The following is a 19,580-nucleotide window of genomic DNA, read 5'->3' as shown; positions in this document are numbered from 1 at the left end:
TTTCAGAAAGGGAACAAATAGCCTCAACAGTCCAAAGATCTAAACTTTTTATATATGAATTTAAATATATTTACTAACTTTCATTTATATTAATTCCAAAAGAATTTTAAATCTCTAACGTATCCCAAAACTAAAAGAGAAGGTGCAAAAAAAGTCTTTGGACATATGAGGGTAGCAAGAGCTATATATTAAGATTGAAACTGTTATATTTTATTGGGAACAGAATGTTTCTTTCAATTTACTTTTTAGAACAATTTATTTACAAAATGTAAAATTCATCTGATATAATTTTCCCTTCTTCATATTTTATCCCATTCTATGGATGGACCACCAGAGAGAATGAAAGGAAAGAAGGGAAGGTGGGAGGAGAAAGGTAATGAGAAAGACCAAGAATGAGATAGGAGAGAACAAGATACAAGTGGCACAGACAGCATGTAGTTTTTAGAAAAAAGAAAATTAATAAATTTCCCTTAAAATCTTAAGAGGGTTTTACTACAGTTCTGTACAAAGCTTCCAAATACCAGATCTCCCTCTTCTTCTGGATTGAGTATATAATCTGACCCCTAACCATCAGACAAACCACAAAAACAGGATTTCAAATTCAAAGAATAATTATCTAAATCAAGAGAATGAAAATGACAAGACCAAAAATAGACCCCAAAGCTTATCTACTATCATTAAACACATTGGCATAAGTAATATAATCAAAAGTTGAAATTATCAAGGGGGAATTAGTGTTTATGGAGTTTCAGCGTTACAAGATGAAAAGTTCAAAAAAAAAAAAAGATGAAAAGTTCTAGAGATCTGTTATACAGTATGAATATACTTAAAATAGTACACCGAAATTATTACAACAGTACATTTTATGTTATTATAGTTTTTTAGCCACAATTTTAAAAAGAAAAAAAAAAGTAGAAGTAGTCACTTTGAGGCATAGCTCGAAAGGGTTACAAAAGTATAGAGATGTAGGAGGTAGACTTGGGGGCACATGCCTGTAATCCCAGGGACTCAGAGGATAGCGAGTTCAAGGTTAGCCTCAGCAATCTAGTAAGACCCTCTCTCAAAATAAACCTGGGGGTGTGGCTCAGTGGCACAGGGCTTCTTGGTTCAATCTCCTTCCCCTCAAAAAGATATAGGACTGCTGGAACTGTGGATCTAATAATAACAGTGAGAACACACAGGTCTTTGATATTGGGCATGGGAATGATTTCAAGTATCATCACTGTATTTGCTGTCACTGCAATAAGTGAATCAAATCAATCATTAATATTAACAACAGCGTTTAACACACAGAAGATAATCAATATTGGTTGGATCAGTTTATGAACTGATAAGTACATAAATGCACAGCATCTGTAGGGGCCTACCATGGGTCCTGCACTGGCACAGACAACCACTTCTCCTGGTTTGGTAACAGAGGAAAAGGAAAAAGTCATGCTTAAGGAAAAGGGTCCCCCCACTAACATAAATTTGATGTAGGATATCACACCCTCCCCACCAAAGACAATACTTATAACAGTTATGAAGTTAAAAGCAGTAAGTTAGGTCTTCAACACGGCTGCTTCTTTCAAGATGACTATTGCCATACCAGACAACTTCCACCTTTAGAACAAAGAGATGTTTTCTGGTAGATAAGAAATCTAGATCTGGGACAGTTTCACCCACTGTTTATTCAACTTTCTGCATCTTTCAGCCACTGTTTTCCTTCCCCTTAAAACTCTGGATTTTCCTACCTTTTTCCAAATACTTACATCATTTTCTCTTTCCATTCTTTCTCTCTCTCTCTGCAGAACATCACATATAATCTTGTTCTCACTCAGTCTTCTTGACAGGTCAAAATTCTCATCCTGCCAATAATTTAAAAATTAGAGTTAGGATCACATATTGCAACCTGGGTCCCTGGTGGGAGACTGTAGAGGATCTGACCTTCCAAAGGGCATGGGACTGAGGTGGAGAAGAAGGGACTGCAGAGAAAAGTGTGGTACTATGGACAGGGTATTGACTTACAGAAGTCACTTAACCAAATGCTGGAAGGCCTAAACTGGCATTAGGATTGCCAGGGTTTATTTGATATAGTTGTAAGTAAGCAACTAAAGAGGAAAAAGTAAGCTTGGGGAAAAACCTCAAGACTGACATATCAGAATTAGGGTTAAAATGGAGCTTGTTTAATCCCACCCAACCATGAAACAATCCTGTTTATTTTGAATAAGTATCTCACTCCATGAAACCTGTAGCACTCAGGTTTAGGTTGGTGTGATTCCCCTCCCAGGGTGAGGAAAGGTATCTGGGCTCAAGTTCCACTGAGAAGGAGGAATACTGGAAGGCACTTGTCCCAGGTTACAAGGAACCCAGACTGGGGTCTTGAGCTTCCCAGAATGACTGGTTGACCTAACTAGGTTCATACTTCAGTATTTTCCATCTCCTACTTGTATATACACACATGCGCGTACCTCACAAACACACTTAAGCTAATCCTACTAGTTGTGGTTTTTGTTCCAAGATTTTTTATTTGAATGCTGGTGCCCAAACTGCTGTGCGCTTCTAGCCGACCCTGAGGTAGTAATGCGAGAGGGGGCTACCCGATGACAGTGCTGACTGCAGGCTCCTTGCTCCCCATCCCCACTGGCTCCTGCTGGCTCTTCTGGTCCTGCTTCACTTCCTCAAAAGGCAGAAATAAGAAAGGACTGAGTCTGTACAAAACCGGCTCAATGGTTAAAGAATTTCCCTGAAACCCATGGCTAAGCTAAGGCCTATATTTCCAGGGATACCCCAGCTGGCTTCTGGTCTCATACTCCATCCCTCCCTTTCTAGTAGGAAAATTTTCTCCTTATCAAGAATGTACATTTTGGGGACTTGGTCTAAGAATCACAAACCTTCAGACCCTTTGCTTTCCTGGGCCCCTTATCTCTGTCACCTACCAGTGCAGCAGCCCTGAGTTGCCTGATCTGTTTGTGGAGTCGTTGGCACTCTTTGTACTTCTCTAAGAAACAGGCTTTCCCGGCCTCTACCTTTGCCTTTAGGCGTTCCACCTCTTGTACTAACTGCTCCTCCACTGTTGTTTTCTTGTTTCTAGGCTCCTGAAGTATAAGACACATAGTCCTCACAGTTAGAGGCCTTTCTGGATGCATAAGAAATAAAGAATTGCAAATGAACAGGTGGAGAATACTTGGGTCTTGAAAAATATTCCATAAAAATCAAGGAAGGGGCTTGGGGTTGTGGCTTGGGGTACAGTGCTTGCTTAGCATGTGTGAGGCACTGGGTTAGATTCTCAGCACTGCATATAGATAAATAAAATAAAGGTCCAGTGACAACCAAAAAATATTAAACAAACAAACACCACAAAGATACCCAGACCTGTCATAGGGAGCTTCCAACTTTTGAATGACTATTGATTAAAACTAATTTCTTTAGAGACTATTAGGAACTGGGAAAGGGGATCTGGAGGAAGTAAGAGAGAGGGAGAATCAGAGGGTAGAAGGTAAGATAAACATAATATATGCATGTGTAGAAACAACACAGTGATACTCATTAATTTGTACAATTAATAAGTACTAACAACATAAAAAAAAATAACTTCTTTGCCAAATCAGACATCACTAACTCAAATGTGCTTATGGGACCAGGCAAGTGGGGAAATGAATGAAATAACTGAATGCAACCTATTAGTGAAGACTGAGCTGGGGTGTATCTCAGTGGTAGAACACATGCTTAGCATGCACAAGATACTGGGTTCAATACCCAGCACCAAACAAGCAAACAAATAAAAAACAGTGAAGCTGGGTGTGTTATTCCAGCTACTAGGATGGGTGAAGCAGGACAATCACAAGTTTGAGGCCAGCCTCTCCAACTTACTGAGACCCTGTCTCAAAATTTAAAAAGGGCTGAGGATGTAGCTCAGTGGTAGAACACTTGCTTAGCATGTGCCAGGCCATGGGTTCAATTTCCAGTATTGTAAAAACAAACAAACAACAACAACAACAAAAAAAAACCCAGTGAAGACTATAGTCAAATGGAGTACACACAACCTATCTAAAGTGAGTGTAGCTCCTCAGCACCAGATGTTGCTGCTGTAAAGGAACATGGACTCAGTTTTGATACTCTATAAATTTTTCAAAAGAAGCTAGAAACAATTTTTTTTGGCGAGGGGATACTGGGGATTGAACTCAGGAGTTTAACCACTGAGCCATATCCTCAGCCCTTTTTAATATTTTTTAGTTATAGATGGACACAATACCTTTAATATTTTATGTGGTGCTAAGGATCAAACCCAGTGTTTCACGCATGTCAGGCAAGCACTCTACCTCTGAGGCACAACCCCAGCCCCTTGCCAGTCCTTTTTATTTTTATTTTTTTAATTTTAAGTTGTTTAGGGCCTTACTAAATTGCTGAGGCTAGCTTTGACTTGCAATCCTCCTGCCTCAGCCTTCCAAGTTGCTGGAATTATAGACATTCACCTGGTAAAATGTAATTTTTTATGAGAAAAATTCTCAGATTATCTTCAAATTCTGGTAACTAATTCAATTTCTAAAAAGGTACCACCTAAGCCAAATAAAACATTTTACTTTCTTTTTACTTTTTCTGTTTTTTAAGATAGGATGTTGCTTTGTTGCTGAGGCTGGTCTTGTACTTCTGGGCTCAAGTGATCCTCTCACCTCAGCCTACTGTATCTTATGTATAGTAGGTGCTCAGAAACTGACTGAATATACTTGACTTATAAATGATGTATATATGATGTGGGTTACGTTGCAATAGTTGTACCCTCAAGTACGACTTCTCACTACCTTATAGCAATTCATAAAATACAGCTTCAAGGTACCTGTTGGCATCATGAGGCTTCTTTTCCAACAATATATTACAGGAAATTATTAGTTAGTTATAAGAAATTATTAATCAGTCAGATTTTCACTATTATATTGCTATAACCCAGAATGACTTATAATTATAATAATTGCTATATATTAATTATAACAAAATTCACTTTTAATTGTTGGAGTTACCTGTTATAGAACTATTTATAACCATTAATTTGTCTGCCCCACAATAACCCTACAGGAGGGAATAGGAGTTATTTTGTATGATTCCTAGCCCCAGGATCTATCTATAGTAGTAACTTGTCAGGATGTCTAATTCTCAATATCCTTTATCATTCATCACATGTTATACATGCCCACCTCTCCTAAACATTTTGTAAATGTCAGATTCTCTATCCTTTTGGTAGCAAGTAACCAAAAGTGAATGCCATTCTAATCTGTCTTATTTATCCTCTTCAATATCTGAAAATAGACCCTCATTCTTCTTTCTTCAGACTCCCTCCCACATAGTCATGCAAAGACAGACATGCCATTAACTCCTGTTGTTTCTTCGCTGCAGTAGTTTCTTTCTGCTTCATATCCTCCACTATCTGCTGGAGCTTCTTCTGCTGCTCCCTCTGCACAAAAAAAATAGATTTTGATATCACTGACAGGAAAAAAAACACACACACATACACACACACACTGGGGAAGGGCCTGCTGAACTCATGAACAAGCAGAATACAGAGGGAAAGCTATCTCTTAGTTGCCTAGTAAAGTCATGAGATAAAGCTTGCATAAGATGGCTTCCTCTGAGACATTTCTCATAATCAGAGATATTTGGGTATGTGATAAAGAAAGAACAATGTATATTTTCTTATAAATGCCTAAAAATGCTATTTTCTTCCATGATTCTACCTGTTCAGTCAAACTGAGAAAGAGTTGGTCATTTTCATTTTTCAGATGTTCCAACTGTTTTGCTTTATCTTGATCTCCCTGAACAAGCTTTTCCATTTCCTTCTCTTGAGTTGACAGCTGGGCCTAAAGCAAAAACAGTGAATACAACACCAAGATATAAAAGGAAAACTAACCAGGAACAATGCCAAAACTTTAATATGTAAAAACAAAGGAATGTGTTTCCCAAGTAACGCTCAACTGCCAAAAATCCCTTAGAATTCTTACTTTTCAGCTCTACCTTAATTCCTAAGAATCTAAGTGAAATAAAATGAACCACTCTTTACATTAAAGCCCTTCTTTAAGGCACAGATTCCTAAAAATGACAGCAGTTCTGCTATCTGCTTTACATTACAAGCTTTTGAGTAAGATTTTGCCTGAAAAGATTTTATAGCATGGATGGTGGAAAGAGACCCCCATCATTATATAATATACATGTATGAAAATGTGAATTTGGTGTCAACATATCTTATATACAAACAGAGATATGATAAATGGTGGTATAAAGGTGTATTAAGAATTGTATGTGGGGGGCTGGGGATGTGGCTCAAGGGGTAGCGCGCTCGCCTGGCATGCGTGTGTGCGGCCCGGGTTGGATCCTCAGCACCACATACCAACAAAGATGTTGTGTCCGCCGAGAACTAAAAAATAAATATTAAAAATTCTCTCTCTCTCTCTCTCCTCTCTCACTCTCTTTAAAAAAAAAAAAAAAAGAATTGTATGCGGGCTGGGGATGTGGCTCAAGCAGTGACTCGCTCGCCTGGCATGCATGTGGCCCAGGTTCCATCCTAAGCACCACATACAAAGATGTTGTGTCCCCAAAAACTAAAAAATAGATATTGAAATTCTCTCTCTCTCTCTTTCTCTCCTTAAAAAAAAAAAAAAGAATTGTATGCAAAAAAATAATAAGAGAGCTCATGTATAATGGCATAATTTGGCGTGAACATACTTTATATACAGAGTTACAAAAATTGTGCTGTGAATGGATAATTATGAATGTAATGCACTCCACTATTGTCATGTATGTAAGAAATAAATTTTAAAAAAGAAAGAAAGAAAAAAGATTTTATAGCTAAAATAAAAGGGTTTGAAAACCATGGTATAGATGACCATCATCCATCTTAAGAGTTTATGATACAAAAAAATTGAATGAGCTACTCAATTACTTGTGGGCTATAACTATTTTAAGTGTGTGTGTGTGTGTGTGTGTGTGTGTGTGAAACCTGGTTCAAGAATGGAAAATACAGGGACTGGGGATGTGGCTCAAATGGTAGTGCGCTTACGTGGCATGAGTGCGGCCCAGGTTTGATCCTCAGCACCATATATAAACAAAGATGTTATGTCTGCTGAAAACTAAAAAATAAATATTAAAAAATTCTCTCTCTTTAAAAAAAAAAAAGATATGAAAAGAAGAAAAACAGTCAAAACTAGATTATTTAAAAAAAAAAAAAAAAGAATGGAAAATACATAACTTGAAACTTTAGTCTGATGCTTTGAAAGGTACGCCATTTGGCACTTACTATGATGAAATGCATCTTCCCAGGCCTCCAGATTGGGGTGGTGGCAAAGCTAAGGAAACATCCTTTGGCAAAACTGTGACATTACCTACCTGAAGCTGATCCACTCTGATTCCCATCTTCTCATTTTCTGAGGACACCTTCAGGTTATGTTCTTTCAGTCTGTGGAGATGAAGATAACAAATTAAAATATTCACTGATTCTAGGTTGGCTCCTTCTGGGTTTAAATGATTTAAACCTGACTTGGCTCTAAGCCTGTAGTTGATCACATCTATCACTGTCAATAGACATGTTCTATAATAAATTCTAGAAATCTGATCTGACTCTGCATAAGGGTGCCTATTACACAGCAGTTCCTCCTATCCAAGAATTGTAAGACACACTCACTGAAGCAGCTCAGTTTCCCAACAGGTTTTCTGCTCTTTCACTTTCTGTTCCAATTTCTTATTGATACTCTGTAGAGTCTCCAGCTCCTCCTATAAATTGAAACATCATCAAAAGAACAGATAATTTCTAATACACTTCATTATCTTAGGCAGCCAACAAATATTTATTGAGAACTTACTTATATTAAGCATAGCATGATACAGCAGTAAAGAAATATCCAAGTAAAGACATTTCCATATGTGGGGTTGGGGTTGTGGCTCAGTGGAAGAGTGTTCGCCTGGCATACATGAGGCACTGGGTTCAATCCTCAGCACCACATAAAAAAAAAACCTAAATAATGTGTCCACCTAAAAAAACTAAAGATACATAAATATTTTTTTAAAAAAAAGACATTTCCATATGAAAAAAAAATTTTTTTTTTTTTTTGGTACTGGGATTGAACCCAGGGGCGCTTAACCACTGAGTCACCTCCCCAGCCTTTATTTTTGATTGATTTATTTTTTTTTAGAGACAGGCTTTTGTTGAGTTGCTTTTGAATTCATGAACTTCCTACCTCAGCCTCCCAAGCTGCTGGGATTATAGGAGTGTGCTACTGCACCCATGATGAAAATATTTTTAATTATGTTTTTTCTATCTCTCTCTCCCTATAATTATGTATGTGTGTGTATATGTAGATTTGTACATCTTAATTTTTTTGTGTGTGTGGTGCTGAAGATCAAACTCAGGGCCTCACACATGTTAAGCAAGTGATCTACCATTGAGCTACATCCCCAGTTCTGTTCTTTCCAGCTTAAAAATGCATCTAGCTGGATGTGATGGCACATGCCTATAATCCCAGCTACTGAAGAGGCTGAGGCAGGAGGATTATAAATTCTAGGCCTGCTTGGGCAACTTAGCCAGAACTTGCTCTAAAAAATAAAAAGGGTTGTGGGTACAGCTCAATGATAAAGTGTCCTGGGTTTAATCTAGGTACTAAAACAAAACAAAACAAAAACCACCTTAAGGGCTAGGGTTGTAGCTCAGTGGTAGAGTGCTCGCCTAGCATGTGTGAGGCCTTGGGTTTGATCCTCAGAACCACATAAAAATAAATAAATAAAATAAAGGTATTGTGTCCCAACTACAACTAAAAAAAAAAAACACTTAATTTTACATCCACTGGAGCTTATATTTATCCATTAATTCATTAGACAAATATTTATTAAGTGTCAGTTACACACTATAAACTGTTCTGCAGTGGGCAAAATAGATAAAGTTGCTTTTCTTCTAAAATGGTGCTATCCTATAAATTAATGAGAGCCACATATATAATTAATAAATTTTAATGGTCACTAAAAAAATTAAAAAGAGGGCTGGAATTGTAGCTCAGCGGTACAGCGCTTGCCTTGTACATCTGAGGCACTGTGTTCGATTCCCAGCACCACATATAAATAAGCAAATAAAATAAAGGTACATCAACAATTTAAAAATTAAGAAGAAATAGATGAAACTAATTTTAATAATATATATTTAGTCCAACATAATAAAATTTTGTTGACAATAAAAAGGAGATATTTTCTATTTTTTCATACAAAATCTTTTCAATTTGGTGTATATTTTATGATCATAACACTTCTCAATGCAGCTGAATTTCAAGTGTTTAATGGTCAAATGTGGCTAGCTGCTACCATACTGGTCCTAGACATTTGTTTTTTCTTTCCTAGTTTCCTTTTGCACTGAAGTCAATCCCATACATCAACATTAACTTCCTACTTTTAGCTCCAAGCTTTTCAAAGTTATTGCTTATAGCCTTTAGAGAAAATTTTCTTTTGCTTAGCTTCTAGCAATACCAACTGTCATCCCTTGCCTGCTGATTTGGAGGATGATTCAGAGGAGGAGAAATAGCAAAGAGTTTAAACAATCTATAACCTCACCTGTATACTAACTTTTCTCCCTCTTGATTTTTACATTCTAGTCAATCAAAAAAAACATTTCAAATTATAAATATGCAAAAGGCAGAAAAAGACTGAGTTTGAAACTGGGTTCCATCACTGATTATTTACCCCTCCTAAATCTCAGATTACACATCTATAAAATTGGGATAACAGTGCCACAATTCCATAATGAGTAATCCTCAGGTTGAGGAAAGTTAATTTTTATTTTTATTATAAACAAAATAATCCATATAAAACTTTTAACATTATGCCTATTCCAAGATATTCGAATAAGGGATTCACAAGCAAGACAGAAAATAGTGCTGGGCAAGAGATACTATCCAATTCTGATCTCCATGTTCCAAGTTCACCTTTAACTAGCAACCACACCTGCTTCCTTTGGAGCTCAGCCTGCATGCTTGAGTTCTGCTTCTGGAGGCTGGCACAGCTGTCCTTCAGTTCCTGGTTTTCTTTGCAAAGCTCCTCGTTGTGCTGCTCAATCTCTTCTACCTTTCCCTACAAAAGAACATTCCACAAACTATATTCTAGTAAAAAAATCCCCATATGTTGGGATGGTGAAGGTATGATTCCCACTCACTGGAATGACATTTATGTACCCCAATGGTAGCAGCTCCTCAGTATGTATGCAAGCAAAGGTATATGCAAATTCTTCTTGTAGATACATAGTATTATTTGTCTTTCTCAAAGGACTTGAGACCAGGTACAGTATTTTTGTGTGTGTGTGTGTGTCAAGGATTGAACTCAAGTGTGCTTAACCACTGAGCCACATCCTTCCCCACCCCTTTCTATTTTTTATTTTGAGACAAGGTCTCACTAGGTTGCTTAGGACCTTGAGCTGAAGCTGGCTTCAAACCTGCCATCCTCCTGCCTCAGTCTCCTTAACCACTGGGATTACATATGTGAGTCACAATGCCCAGCTGGTATAGTTTTTTTTTGGTGGGGAGGGGGGGAGTACCAGATATTGAATTCAGGGGCACTTGACCACTGAGCCACATGCCCAGCCCTATGTTTTGTATTTTATTTAGAGACAGGGTCTCACTGAGTTGTTTAGGGCCTCACCATTGCTGAGGCTGGCCCAACTAGCGATCTTCCTGTCTTAGCCTCCCGAGCTGCTGGGATTACAGGCGTGTGCCACCACGCCCAACCCAGCTAGTCTTTTTTTTGTTGTTGTTTTTTTTTGTCTTTTGCTACTAGGTATTGAACTCATGGGCACTTAACCACTGAGCCACATCCCCAGCACTTTTTTATATTTTATTTTGATATAGAATCTCGTTAAGTTGCTGTTGGCTTTGTTAAATTGTTGAGTCTAGTTTTGAACTTGAGATCCTCCAGTTTCAGCCTCCCGAGCCACTGGGATTACAGGTGTGCTCCGCAGCACCCAGCACAGTTAGTATTTTAACTGGTTTTTCATAGCCTCCCTACTGTCTACCATAGTGCTAGATGAAAAATAAGTGTCCTGACAGGTGAATAAGTTAATGAATCTAATAATCATGTATGATAGGCACTGGGTCAGAATTGAGAGATACAAAGAAGACTACTTGGTGCTTCTCTCCTCAGTGGAGCTTGTACATTTACAGTTGTCTTAGTACGCTCAGATGATAAAAATTAAGTACTTAGAAAAGTTAAGGGAATAACTGAATGCCAACTAAGTTACAAAAACTTCTAGAGATGGGAGAATTCACTTATTATTATGATTCTTTTTAATATTCCTTGGTGGGTTAAAGTGGGTACTATATAGGTTTTTCCCAACAGTATCTGTTAAATATTCTATAAAGCCTTTCAGGGTGCAGTGGTGCATGCCTATAATCCCACCAGTGTTGGGAGGCTGAGGCAGGAGGATCACAAATTCAAAGCCAGCCTAGCAACACAGTGAGACCCTGTCTCTAAACAAAATATTAAAAAAGGGCTGATGAGGCCGTAGCTCTGTGGCAAAGCGCTTGCCTAGCATGCATGAGGCAATGGGTTTGATCCTCAGCATCACAGAAAAACTAACAAATAAAATAAAGGCATTCTGCCCATCCACAACTACAAAATATAAAAAAAATAAAAAAGGGCTGGGTATGTGGCTTAGTGGTTAAGCTTCCCTGGGTTCAATGCCCCATACCCGCCCCCCATAATTCTATAAAGCCTTATTGATTTGCGGGGTGTAGTGGCATATACCTACACTCCCAGTGGCACAGGAGGCTAAGGCCGGGGGATCGCAAATTCAAAGGCAGCCTCAGTAACTTAGCGGAGCTCTAAGCAACTTAGAAATATCCTTTCTCAAAATAAAAAAGGGCTGGGTGGTGGCTCAATTGTAGAGGGCTTGGGCTGGGGATGTGGCTCAAGCGGTAGCGTGCTCGCCTGGCATGCGTGCGGCCCGGGTTCGATCCTCAGCACCACATACCAACAAAGATGTTGTGTCCTCCGAGAACTAAAAAAAAATAAATATTAAAAATTCTTAAAAAAAAAAAAAAAAAAATTGTAGAGGGCTTGCCTCGCACATGTGAGGCACTGGGTTTGATCCTCAGCACCACATAAATATAAGGAAATAAAATAAAGGCATTGTGTCCATCTACAAAAAAAAAAAAAAAAAAAAGGCGGCGGCTAGGGATGTGGTTAAGCACCCTTGGGTTCAATCCCTGGTCTGGATAAAAAAAAAAAGATAAGGCGTTCCTGACTCAAATTCTACCCTATTTCAACTATTACTCTATATCAGAAAGGGTTTGAGATGATTACAGACCTTAGTAGTAACAACCAGGATGTCCTCCTCACTTTCTGGACGGAACTGGAAAGGGATACTTGCTCCCCGGACCACACCATCCTGATCCACATAGCAGAACTGGTAATACTCATCATCCTTAGGCAGGTAATAAGCTGAAAACATAGCAATCCAAAATAACGTCTATTCCAAATGTTTAAATCTAGAAATAATTTTATTTGCCCTGCCAAGCTCAATTCAAGGGAATTAATTAGTCTTGGCTCCTGTTTTCAACACTTTGATCTAGTATTTTTCTCACCTTTAAATTGGACTTCCTGCTGTTTGGCTGATTTGTTGTTTATGTCACTAGGCAAAGCAACCCACATGAAGGTATAATATTCACGGGTTGTCTTCCATCCCACCTGCAATGACAAAGAGAGTCTCATTTGACACCTGACAGGGCTTGGAGAAAAAGTCTTACCTGGGCTATGTCATCTTAAAATGCACTTATATTTTACTTGTATATGTTAAAAATAAAATAGAATAAGCTTGTTATGACAAGATTCACTTTTTTTTTTTGACTATGACAACTTTATGGAATAATGTTTAATAAAACTAAAAATTGAGATGCATACACAGAGTTCAAAATACCAGTTTAGAAGGATAAAAACTGACTCGTCAATGAACACCCAGGACATGAGCTCCAAATTCTATCTCCAAGTCAGACACAAAGCTGAGAATGATGGGGTAAAAAGGTTCTGGGTCTATGAACCTAGATCCCACTATCTTCTTGCAAAGGTGCTCTTAGAACTTCTAAATCAGGGGCTGGGGATATAGCTCAATTGGTAGAGTGCTTGCTTAACATGCACAAGAACCTGGGTTCAATCCCCAGCACCACATAAACAAACACACACAAAACAAACAAACAAGCAACAACAACAAAAAAAACCACTTCTAAATCAGAAAGCATTTCTAACTTGCTAACTTGCCCTCTCCATTTGTTTGTCCTCTACTGTGTTCAATTCAACCTCTTTACATACCAACCTGTTATTTTTATTTATTTATTTTTTTTGAGAGAGAATTTTAACATTTATTTATTTTTTCTTAGCGGACACAACATCTTCGTTTGTATGTGGTGCTGAGGATCGAACCCGGGCCGCACGCACGCTAGGCGAGCGCGCTACCGCTTGAGCCACATCCCCAGCCCCCCAACCTGTTATTTTTAAATGCATGCTAAAAAAATATGTGTGTTGGGGGTAGAGGGGCAAGAGTAAGAATGTTCTTAGATTATGAGACACCAGATAAGACAGTCTAGATCTATAAAGCTTTGTCTTCAGTGTTTTTCTTAATGCATACTCAGTGAAAGCTTTTTGGTGATAAAGATAATAAAAATCTGGCAGTAATAATGGCTTCTGCTAGGTACTGAATACAATAAATTGTATGACATAAAGATATAGCAAAAGATGGGCTGGAGATGTGGCTCAAGTGGTATCGCGCTTCCTGGCATGCGTGCGGCCCGGGTTCGATCCTCAGCACCACATACAATCAAAGATGTTGTGTCCGCCGAAAAAAGTCCAGTTCTTTCTCTTCCTCTCTAGAGTTTGGAATAAACAACTTGTGACTTGAAAATGATGATAAAAAAAAAAAAAAGATATAGCAAAAGATGCCTTAGAGCAGAAAGCTGGCTAAATATAAAATACTCTTACTAAATGTGAAGAGGTGTAAAAGATGGCTCAAAACTTATCTGGAAGATAAAAGGACACTAGAGAATAGAAAGAAAGCAATTGTATTTTTAAAGGGAGAACACTCAGCAAATGAGAAGCAAAATCATTTTTATTGTCATATTTTGACCCTGCCTGTGCCCAGTGGGAAAAGAAATAACTAAAAATAAACTCCATTTTTATATATCAAGGAACTGGAACAAGGTTGAAAAGGCTATACCCAAAGCTCACCAGAAAATACTAGGGCATATTTTAGAGTCTTGCTAATATACCCCGTTGCTGTAAACATCTCAGAGCCACTACAGCCTGTGGTGGTACAGGAAGCAGGAATTTTATAGAGTCCTCATTCACATCCTGGAGTTTCTTAATGCACTGTGACCGAAATATCATCAGGCAGGCCTAAGAATTATGGCTGCCTTGGAACAAGGAAACAATTTCTATCTACCTACAATTCCTATCTTTGGCTCTGCTACTTGAATAGTCGTAGTCCCAGCCTGCCCCTCATGATATGCTAGTTCCCTTCTCTGGAACCTTGGAAATATTTAAATCTTATGGTCAAGAAGAGTATAAAGCACAGGATGATTATATCCCTTCTGCCATTCTTTCTTAAAGGAAGGAGAGCTAACTCCTACCTCCTTCAGGCTCTATCACTGGTGGTAGCTGTGACTATAATTAGAAGAAGTAACACACTGCATGCATCAAAAAAAATTTATTGCATGCCTACTTGGTGCCAAGAACTACCAATATTAGGGGTGACAATCTGATTAAAGCTACAGTGAAGGAACACTAGGGAGAGCTTTAGAAGTGAGATATCAGGGTCAAAAATTAACATGAAACTCTTTGATTCTTTAATTCATCGCCTGTTATTCAAAGGAATTTAGCAGAATAGAGGAGAAAAAGCAGAGGCTTGAGAGTCAAAATACCTTGCTTTACCACCTTGTTTCTTTGAGACCTGAGAAAGTCACCATCTCTCAAGGATATTCATTTTACTCATCCGTGCATTAAACACCACTCACCTCAAGAGGCTCCTGTGTTGTTAGGATCAAATTAAAGCATACACAAAGGTCTAGCTCATAAGTGTGTCCTCAGGATGGTGCTCAAGTCAATAGCTTTATGGACAATAAATATTGAATCCCTTCTTTGGATTAACCATTACTACTGTTTTTCTTTTGGTACTAGGGACTGAATCCAGAGGCACTTTACCACTGTACTAAGTCCCTAGTCCTTTATTTATTTTGAGACAGGGTCTTAATAAGTGGCTCAGGTTGGCCTTGAAATTGTGATCTTTCTACCTCAGCCTCCTAGCTGGGATTACAAACCTACACAACCTTGCCTGGCAACCATTACTTCTTTATTGAGGTAGGGTAACACATCTGAAGTGCACAAAGCATCCCAAATATAGATGTGATTTTAAAAAATGCTTTTAAACATCTGGTTTTAAAAAGCATAAGAAGGGCTGGGGATGTGGCTCAATGATAAAAGTACTTTCCTAGCATGCACAAGGCCCTGGGTTCAATTCAAATCACCAGGGGGGGAAAAAAAAAAAACCCACAACCTGTGAATTATTTAGACCTGGCCTGCCTTAAGGAGAACCAGAGAGCTGGGCATGGTGCACACCTGTATTCCCATTGAGGCTGAGACAGAAGGACTGCAAGTTCAAAGCCAGCCTCAGCAACTTAGCAAGGCTCTAGGTAACTTAGAGAGATCCTACTTCAAAATAAAATAAAAAGGGCTAGGGATGTGGCTCAGTAGTAGTGTGCCCCTGGGTTCAATCCCCAACACTGAAAATAAATAATAAATAATCAGCGTAAGATTTTCATTTGGTTTATTATAAAATCCTCATTGGCAGTTGCTGAATGCTTGGGGAATGAAATCAGCCTAAGAAATATAACCATATTGCAACAACAACAACAAAAAAGAACTTGTATGTTACATTATCAAGCCTAATCATTAAATCATTCTTTTTTAAAAATTATCTATACCTGCACCATTCTATAACAACTACTAATGACAAAAGGATGTTTAAATTTAATTAGTTTACATTAATTAAAATTTTAAAAGTTAAAATCCAATTAGTTACACTAGCTACATTTTAAATGCTTAATAGCCACATGTGGCTAGCAGCTACTGTAATGAATAACAAAGATACTGCAGAAAGTTCTATTAGATAACACTGCTCTGTATGCTTTGTTATATATGGAAAAGAAAAACAATAGCTACTATCTTCTTTCCAAGACAAAAAACACTATAGAGTGTCCATTTTCTGTGTTGGAATACCTCTTAGTCTGATGACAATGTCCTGTTGGTTGTTTACTATCTCTATCTCCAAACATCAGTCTTGTCTTGGTCTTTCAAATAATTAAGAAAAAGGAATTCACTGAGGGATGTAAATAAGCCATAGTTCCTTCACACTACAGTAAAAAATGGTGTTTGATTTCAAGATGAACAGCATCGGCAAACAGGCACATGACATAGTAAAATGTCAAATCAAAAGTCATTGATGTTGGGAGTTAATAATGTAAATTACTTAAATTTGACTTTTATCTCCTATCTCTGGAAATTGGAAGGTTTATTATTATGGGGAATATACATATATATGTATGTGTGCGTGTCTGGAAATTGGAAGGTTTATTATTATGGGGAATATACATATATATGTATGTGTGCGTGTGTATGAGAGACACACACATACAGACATAAGAGATAAAGAAAGCAGGGGAAGGTGATAAAAACTAAGTTTATTAAAATCTTTAAAATTTCTATACTTGAACTGACAGGATGATTAGACACTGGAAGAGGTCACTGAAGGAGCTCATAAATTTTTGTCCTTGGAAGAAATAAGACACATTAATTCAGAAATAATTTTTTTTTTAAATATTCATTTTTAGTTTTAGGTGGACACAATATCTTTTTTTATTTTTACGTGATGCTGAGAATCGAACCCAGTGCCTTACGCATGCTAGGCGAGCATGCTACCACTTGAGCCACATCCCCAGCCCCAGGAACAAACTTTTTGGATGCAGGATTTCAAATCAGGTAATTTCTCAACCTTTTCAATATTTTTAATATTCATATTAAAACAAATTAAACACTGTACCAAATAAGGGATGGATAAAGTAATATTTAAAGTCACAAAAATTATATAAGGGGTTACCCAAATCAGTCAAATCATAGATGAATATTTCAAAATTGGATCATCTAAAAAGCATTTATATTTGGTCTTTGAAAGCATAATAAAACTTAAGGATTGTCGGGTTTCCTGTTATTTTTATTTTTTTGGTACCAGGGATTGAACCCAGGGGTGTTTAACCACTGAGCCACATTCCCAGGTCTTTTTATTTTTTATTTTAAGACAGGTCTCACTGAGTGGCTTAGGGCCTCACTAAGTTGTTGAGGATGGCTTTGAACTTGCAATCCTCTTGCCTTAACCTCCTGAGTTGCTGGGATTACAGGCATGCACCATCACGCCTGACTCCCATGTTATTTTTATTTTATTTATATTTATTTTTTAGTTATAGGTGGACACACAATCTTTATTTAATTTGTATTTAGTACTGAGGATCAAACCCAGTGCCCCATGTGTGCTAGGCAAGCATGCTACCATTGAGCTACAACCCCAGCCCAGCTCCTATGTTATTTTAATTTGAAATTAAAGTTTGAGTTCCACAGCACACATTGGTATGTGATAAGGGAAATGATAAGGAATTTAATTTAGGATTTTAAAATTAGCCAGACATGATACATACAAGAGTTATACCCTCAGGTAACAAAGATTCACCTCTAGTTCCCAATTACTTGGTACTAAATTAAACACTTACTCTAAAGATGCCAATCCAGTCCTTTCGACGGGGGATGAAATGCTCGGCGAAGGTATAATAGCATGTGATGTCCCCTCCAGGGACATAGAACTTCTCCACACTATTAAAGATGACCTGAGAGAAATGACAACGATCGAGCAAGACAGCTGATGTGGGGGGATCTTCTATTGTTTTTTCCATGATGGGTGTCCTGTTATGAGATACGGAATAGAGTAAGGCTCAGAAAGGTTTTCTGAAATGCCAGAGATTTCTGGGCTCTCATCCAAGAACATTCTGTTCAAGGCAATCAGAAAAAGCAAAATTCTGACAAGTAGTGAGATCACACAATTCGCTTTCTGTTTCACTTTGTACCATTGCTCATCCATAACTTCCCATACTTTTAAGAATTTTCAGAGAATACATCTTTGACCTCTTCACCATAAGCATCACCACACTCACATTCTCTCTCTTTTGATGTCTGGGATAGATCCCAGAGACACATTTTACAACCAAGCTACACCTCCAGCACTTTTTATGTTTTGATGCAGGGTCTTGCTTAAAGTGGCCTTCAACTTCTGATCTTCCTGCCTCAGCTTCTAGAGTAGCTGAGATTTCAGGTATACACAACCCAAGCCCTCGCATACTTTTTTTTTTTAATTTTGAAAAAGGGTCTTATAAAGTTGCTTAGGCCCTCACTAAACTTCTGAGGCTGGCCTCAAACATGGGATCCTCTTGTCTCAGCCTTCCAAGTCACTGAGATTACAGGTGTATTCTACTTCTCTGCTTACAGGTAGTTGTTTCCTTTTCTCTTCCTTTTTTTTTTTTTTTTTTTTTTGGTACTGGGGATTCAACTCAGGGGTACTCTACCACTGAGCTACATCCCTCTCTCCTTTCATTTTTTTATTCTGAGACAGGGTTTCGCTAAGTTGCTTAGGACCTCACTAAATTACTGAGGCTGAATTGGAATTTATGATCCTCCTGCTTCAGCCTCCTGAGTCACTAGGATTACAGGGTTGTGCTACAGTATTCTGCTGTTTCTATTTCCCTTTAATAAACAAGACAACCTAGAGAAAACAGCCTAGGGAATATGGAAGACCTAGATTTTAGATTTTTCATCCTAATAAGCCCTATGACTTTCCTAAGTTAATCTCTCTAGAGTTCAGTGTCTTCATTAAATTCCATTTATAATTATTGGGCCCTTCCATATAAAAGACAGTATGTTTTGTGAGGTTAAGGCAGGAGGATCACAAGTTTGAGGTCAGACTGGGCAACTTTATGAGAATTTGACACAAAATAAAAAAATAAAAAAAGGGTTGGGATGTAGCTCAGTTGTATAAGGCCCCTGAGTTCAATTTGCAGTACCACATACACAAAAGACCCTAAGCTAGGCTGAGGATGAGATTAGAACAAAGATAAAAATAAGAGACTATGTGACATGAAGTGGTGGAAAACATGGGTTTTGAAGTCAGAATAGTAATATTCAAATCACACTTTCCCCTTCTTGTAAAGGGATAACATTTGGGCAATTTACTTAAACAGTTAGGCTCTATTGATTGTTTCTTCATCTGTAAAATGGGGCCTATAACAACATCTACCCCAACTGCTGTTATTTTGTGAGGCTTAAGTGTAATAATAAAAAGTGTCCAGCCATTAAAGCCTGCCACTAAGCAAGACACTTCAAGGTAGACTCATGCTGACTGACAGAATAAAGAATTTAATAGACAGTCTGCAAAAAGAAAGGGTTTAACAGATGCTAGTGATTACTAGTATGTTTGTGGAGGGATTTTTATTTTTTCCTGGCAT

The 19,580-nt window shown here is 37.9% G+C and overlaps 1 protein-coding gene across 12 annotated transcripts in view; it reads right to left on the bottom strand.

Annotated features, from left to right (window-relative positions):
• The window catches only part of Calcoco2 (calcium binding and coiled-coil domain 2), a 34,271-nt gene that overhangs the window by 6,694 nt on the left and 7,997 nt on the right, over positions 1-19,580 (bottom strand). For 5 of the 12 annotated variants that reach the window (XM_078042181.1, XM_078042178.1, XM_078042180.1 and 2 more), the window contains 10 exons: positions 17,799-17,988; positions 12,579-12,681; positions 12,302-12,435; positions 9,949-10,074; positions 7,649-7,737; positions 7,354-7,423; positions 5,709-5,831; positions 5,342-5,428; positions 2,919-3,077; positions 1,752-1,847 (listed from right to left, as the gene is read on the bottom strand). In XM_078042181.1, the coding sequence (XP_077898307.1) occupies positions 1,752-1,847; positions 2,919-3,077; positions 5,342-5,428; positions 5,709-5,831; positions 7,354-7,423; positions 7,649-7,737; positions 9,949-10,074; positions 12,302-12,435; positions 12,579-12,681; positions 17,799-17,978 (1,167 nt within the window). In that variant the 5' untranslated portion in view covers positions 17,979-17,988. Of the gene's footprint in view, positions 1-237; positions 1,603-1,751; positions 1,848-2,450; positions 3,078-5,341; positions 5,429-5,708; positions 5,832-7,353; positions 7,424-7,648; positions 7,738-9,948; positions 10,075-12,301; positions 12,436-12,578; positions 12,682-17,798; positions 17,989-19,580 lie in introns of those variants that run through there. The other 7 variants (XM_078042185.1, XM_078042187.1, XR_013436099.1 and 4 more) reach the window with 7 other exon arrangements.

The sequence above is a fragment of the Ictidomys tridecemlineatus genome, chromosome 3, assembly GCF_052094955.1.
Source record: "Ictidomys tridecemlineatus isolate mIctTri1 chromosome 3, mIctTri1.hap1, whole genome shotgun sequence".
NCBI lineage: Eukaryota > Metazoa > Chordata > Mammalia > Rodentia > Sciuridae > Ictidomys > Ictidomys tridecemlineatus.
The sequence above is the reverse complement of the archived record's forward strand: the minus strand, read 5'-3'. Positions and strand labels throughout refer to the sequence as shown.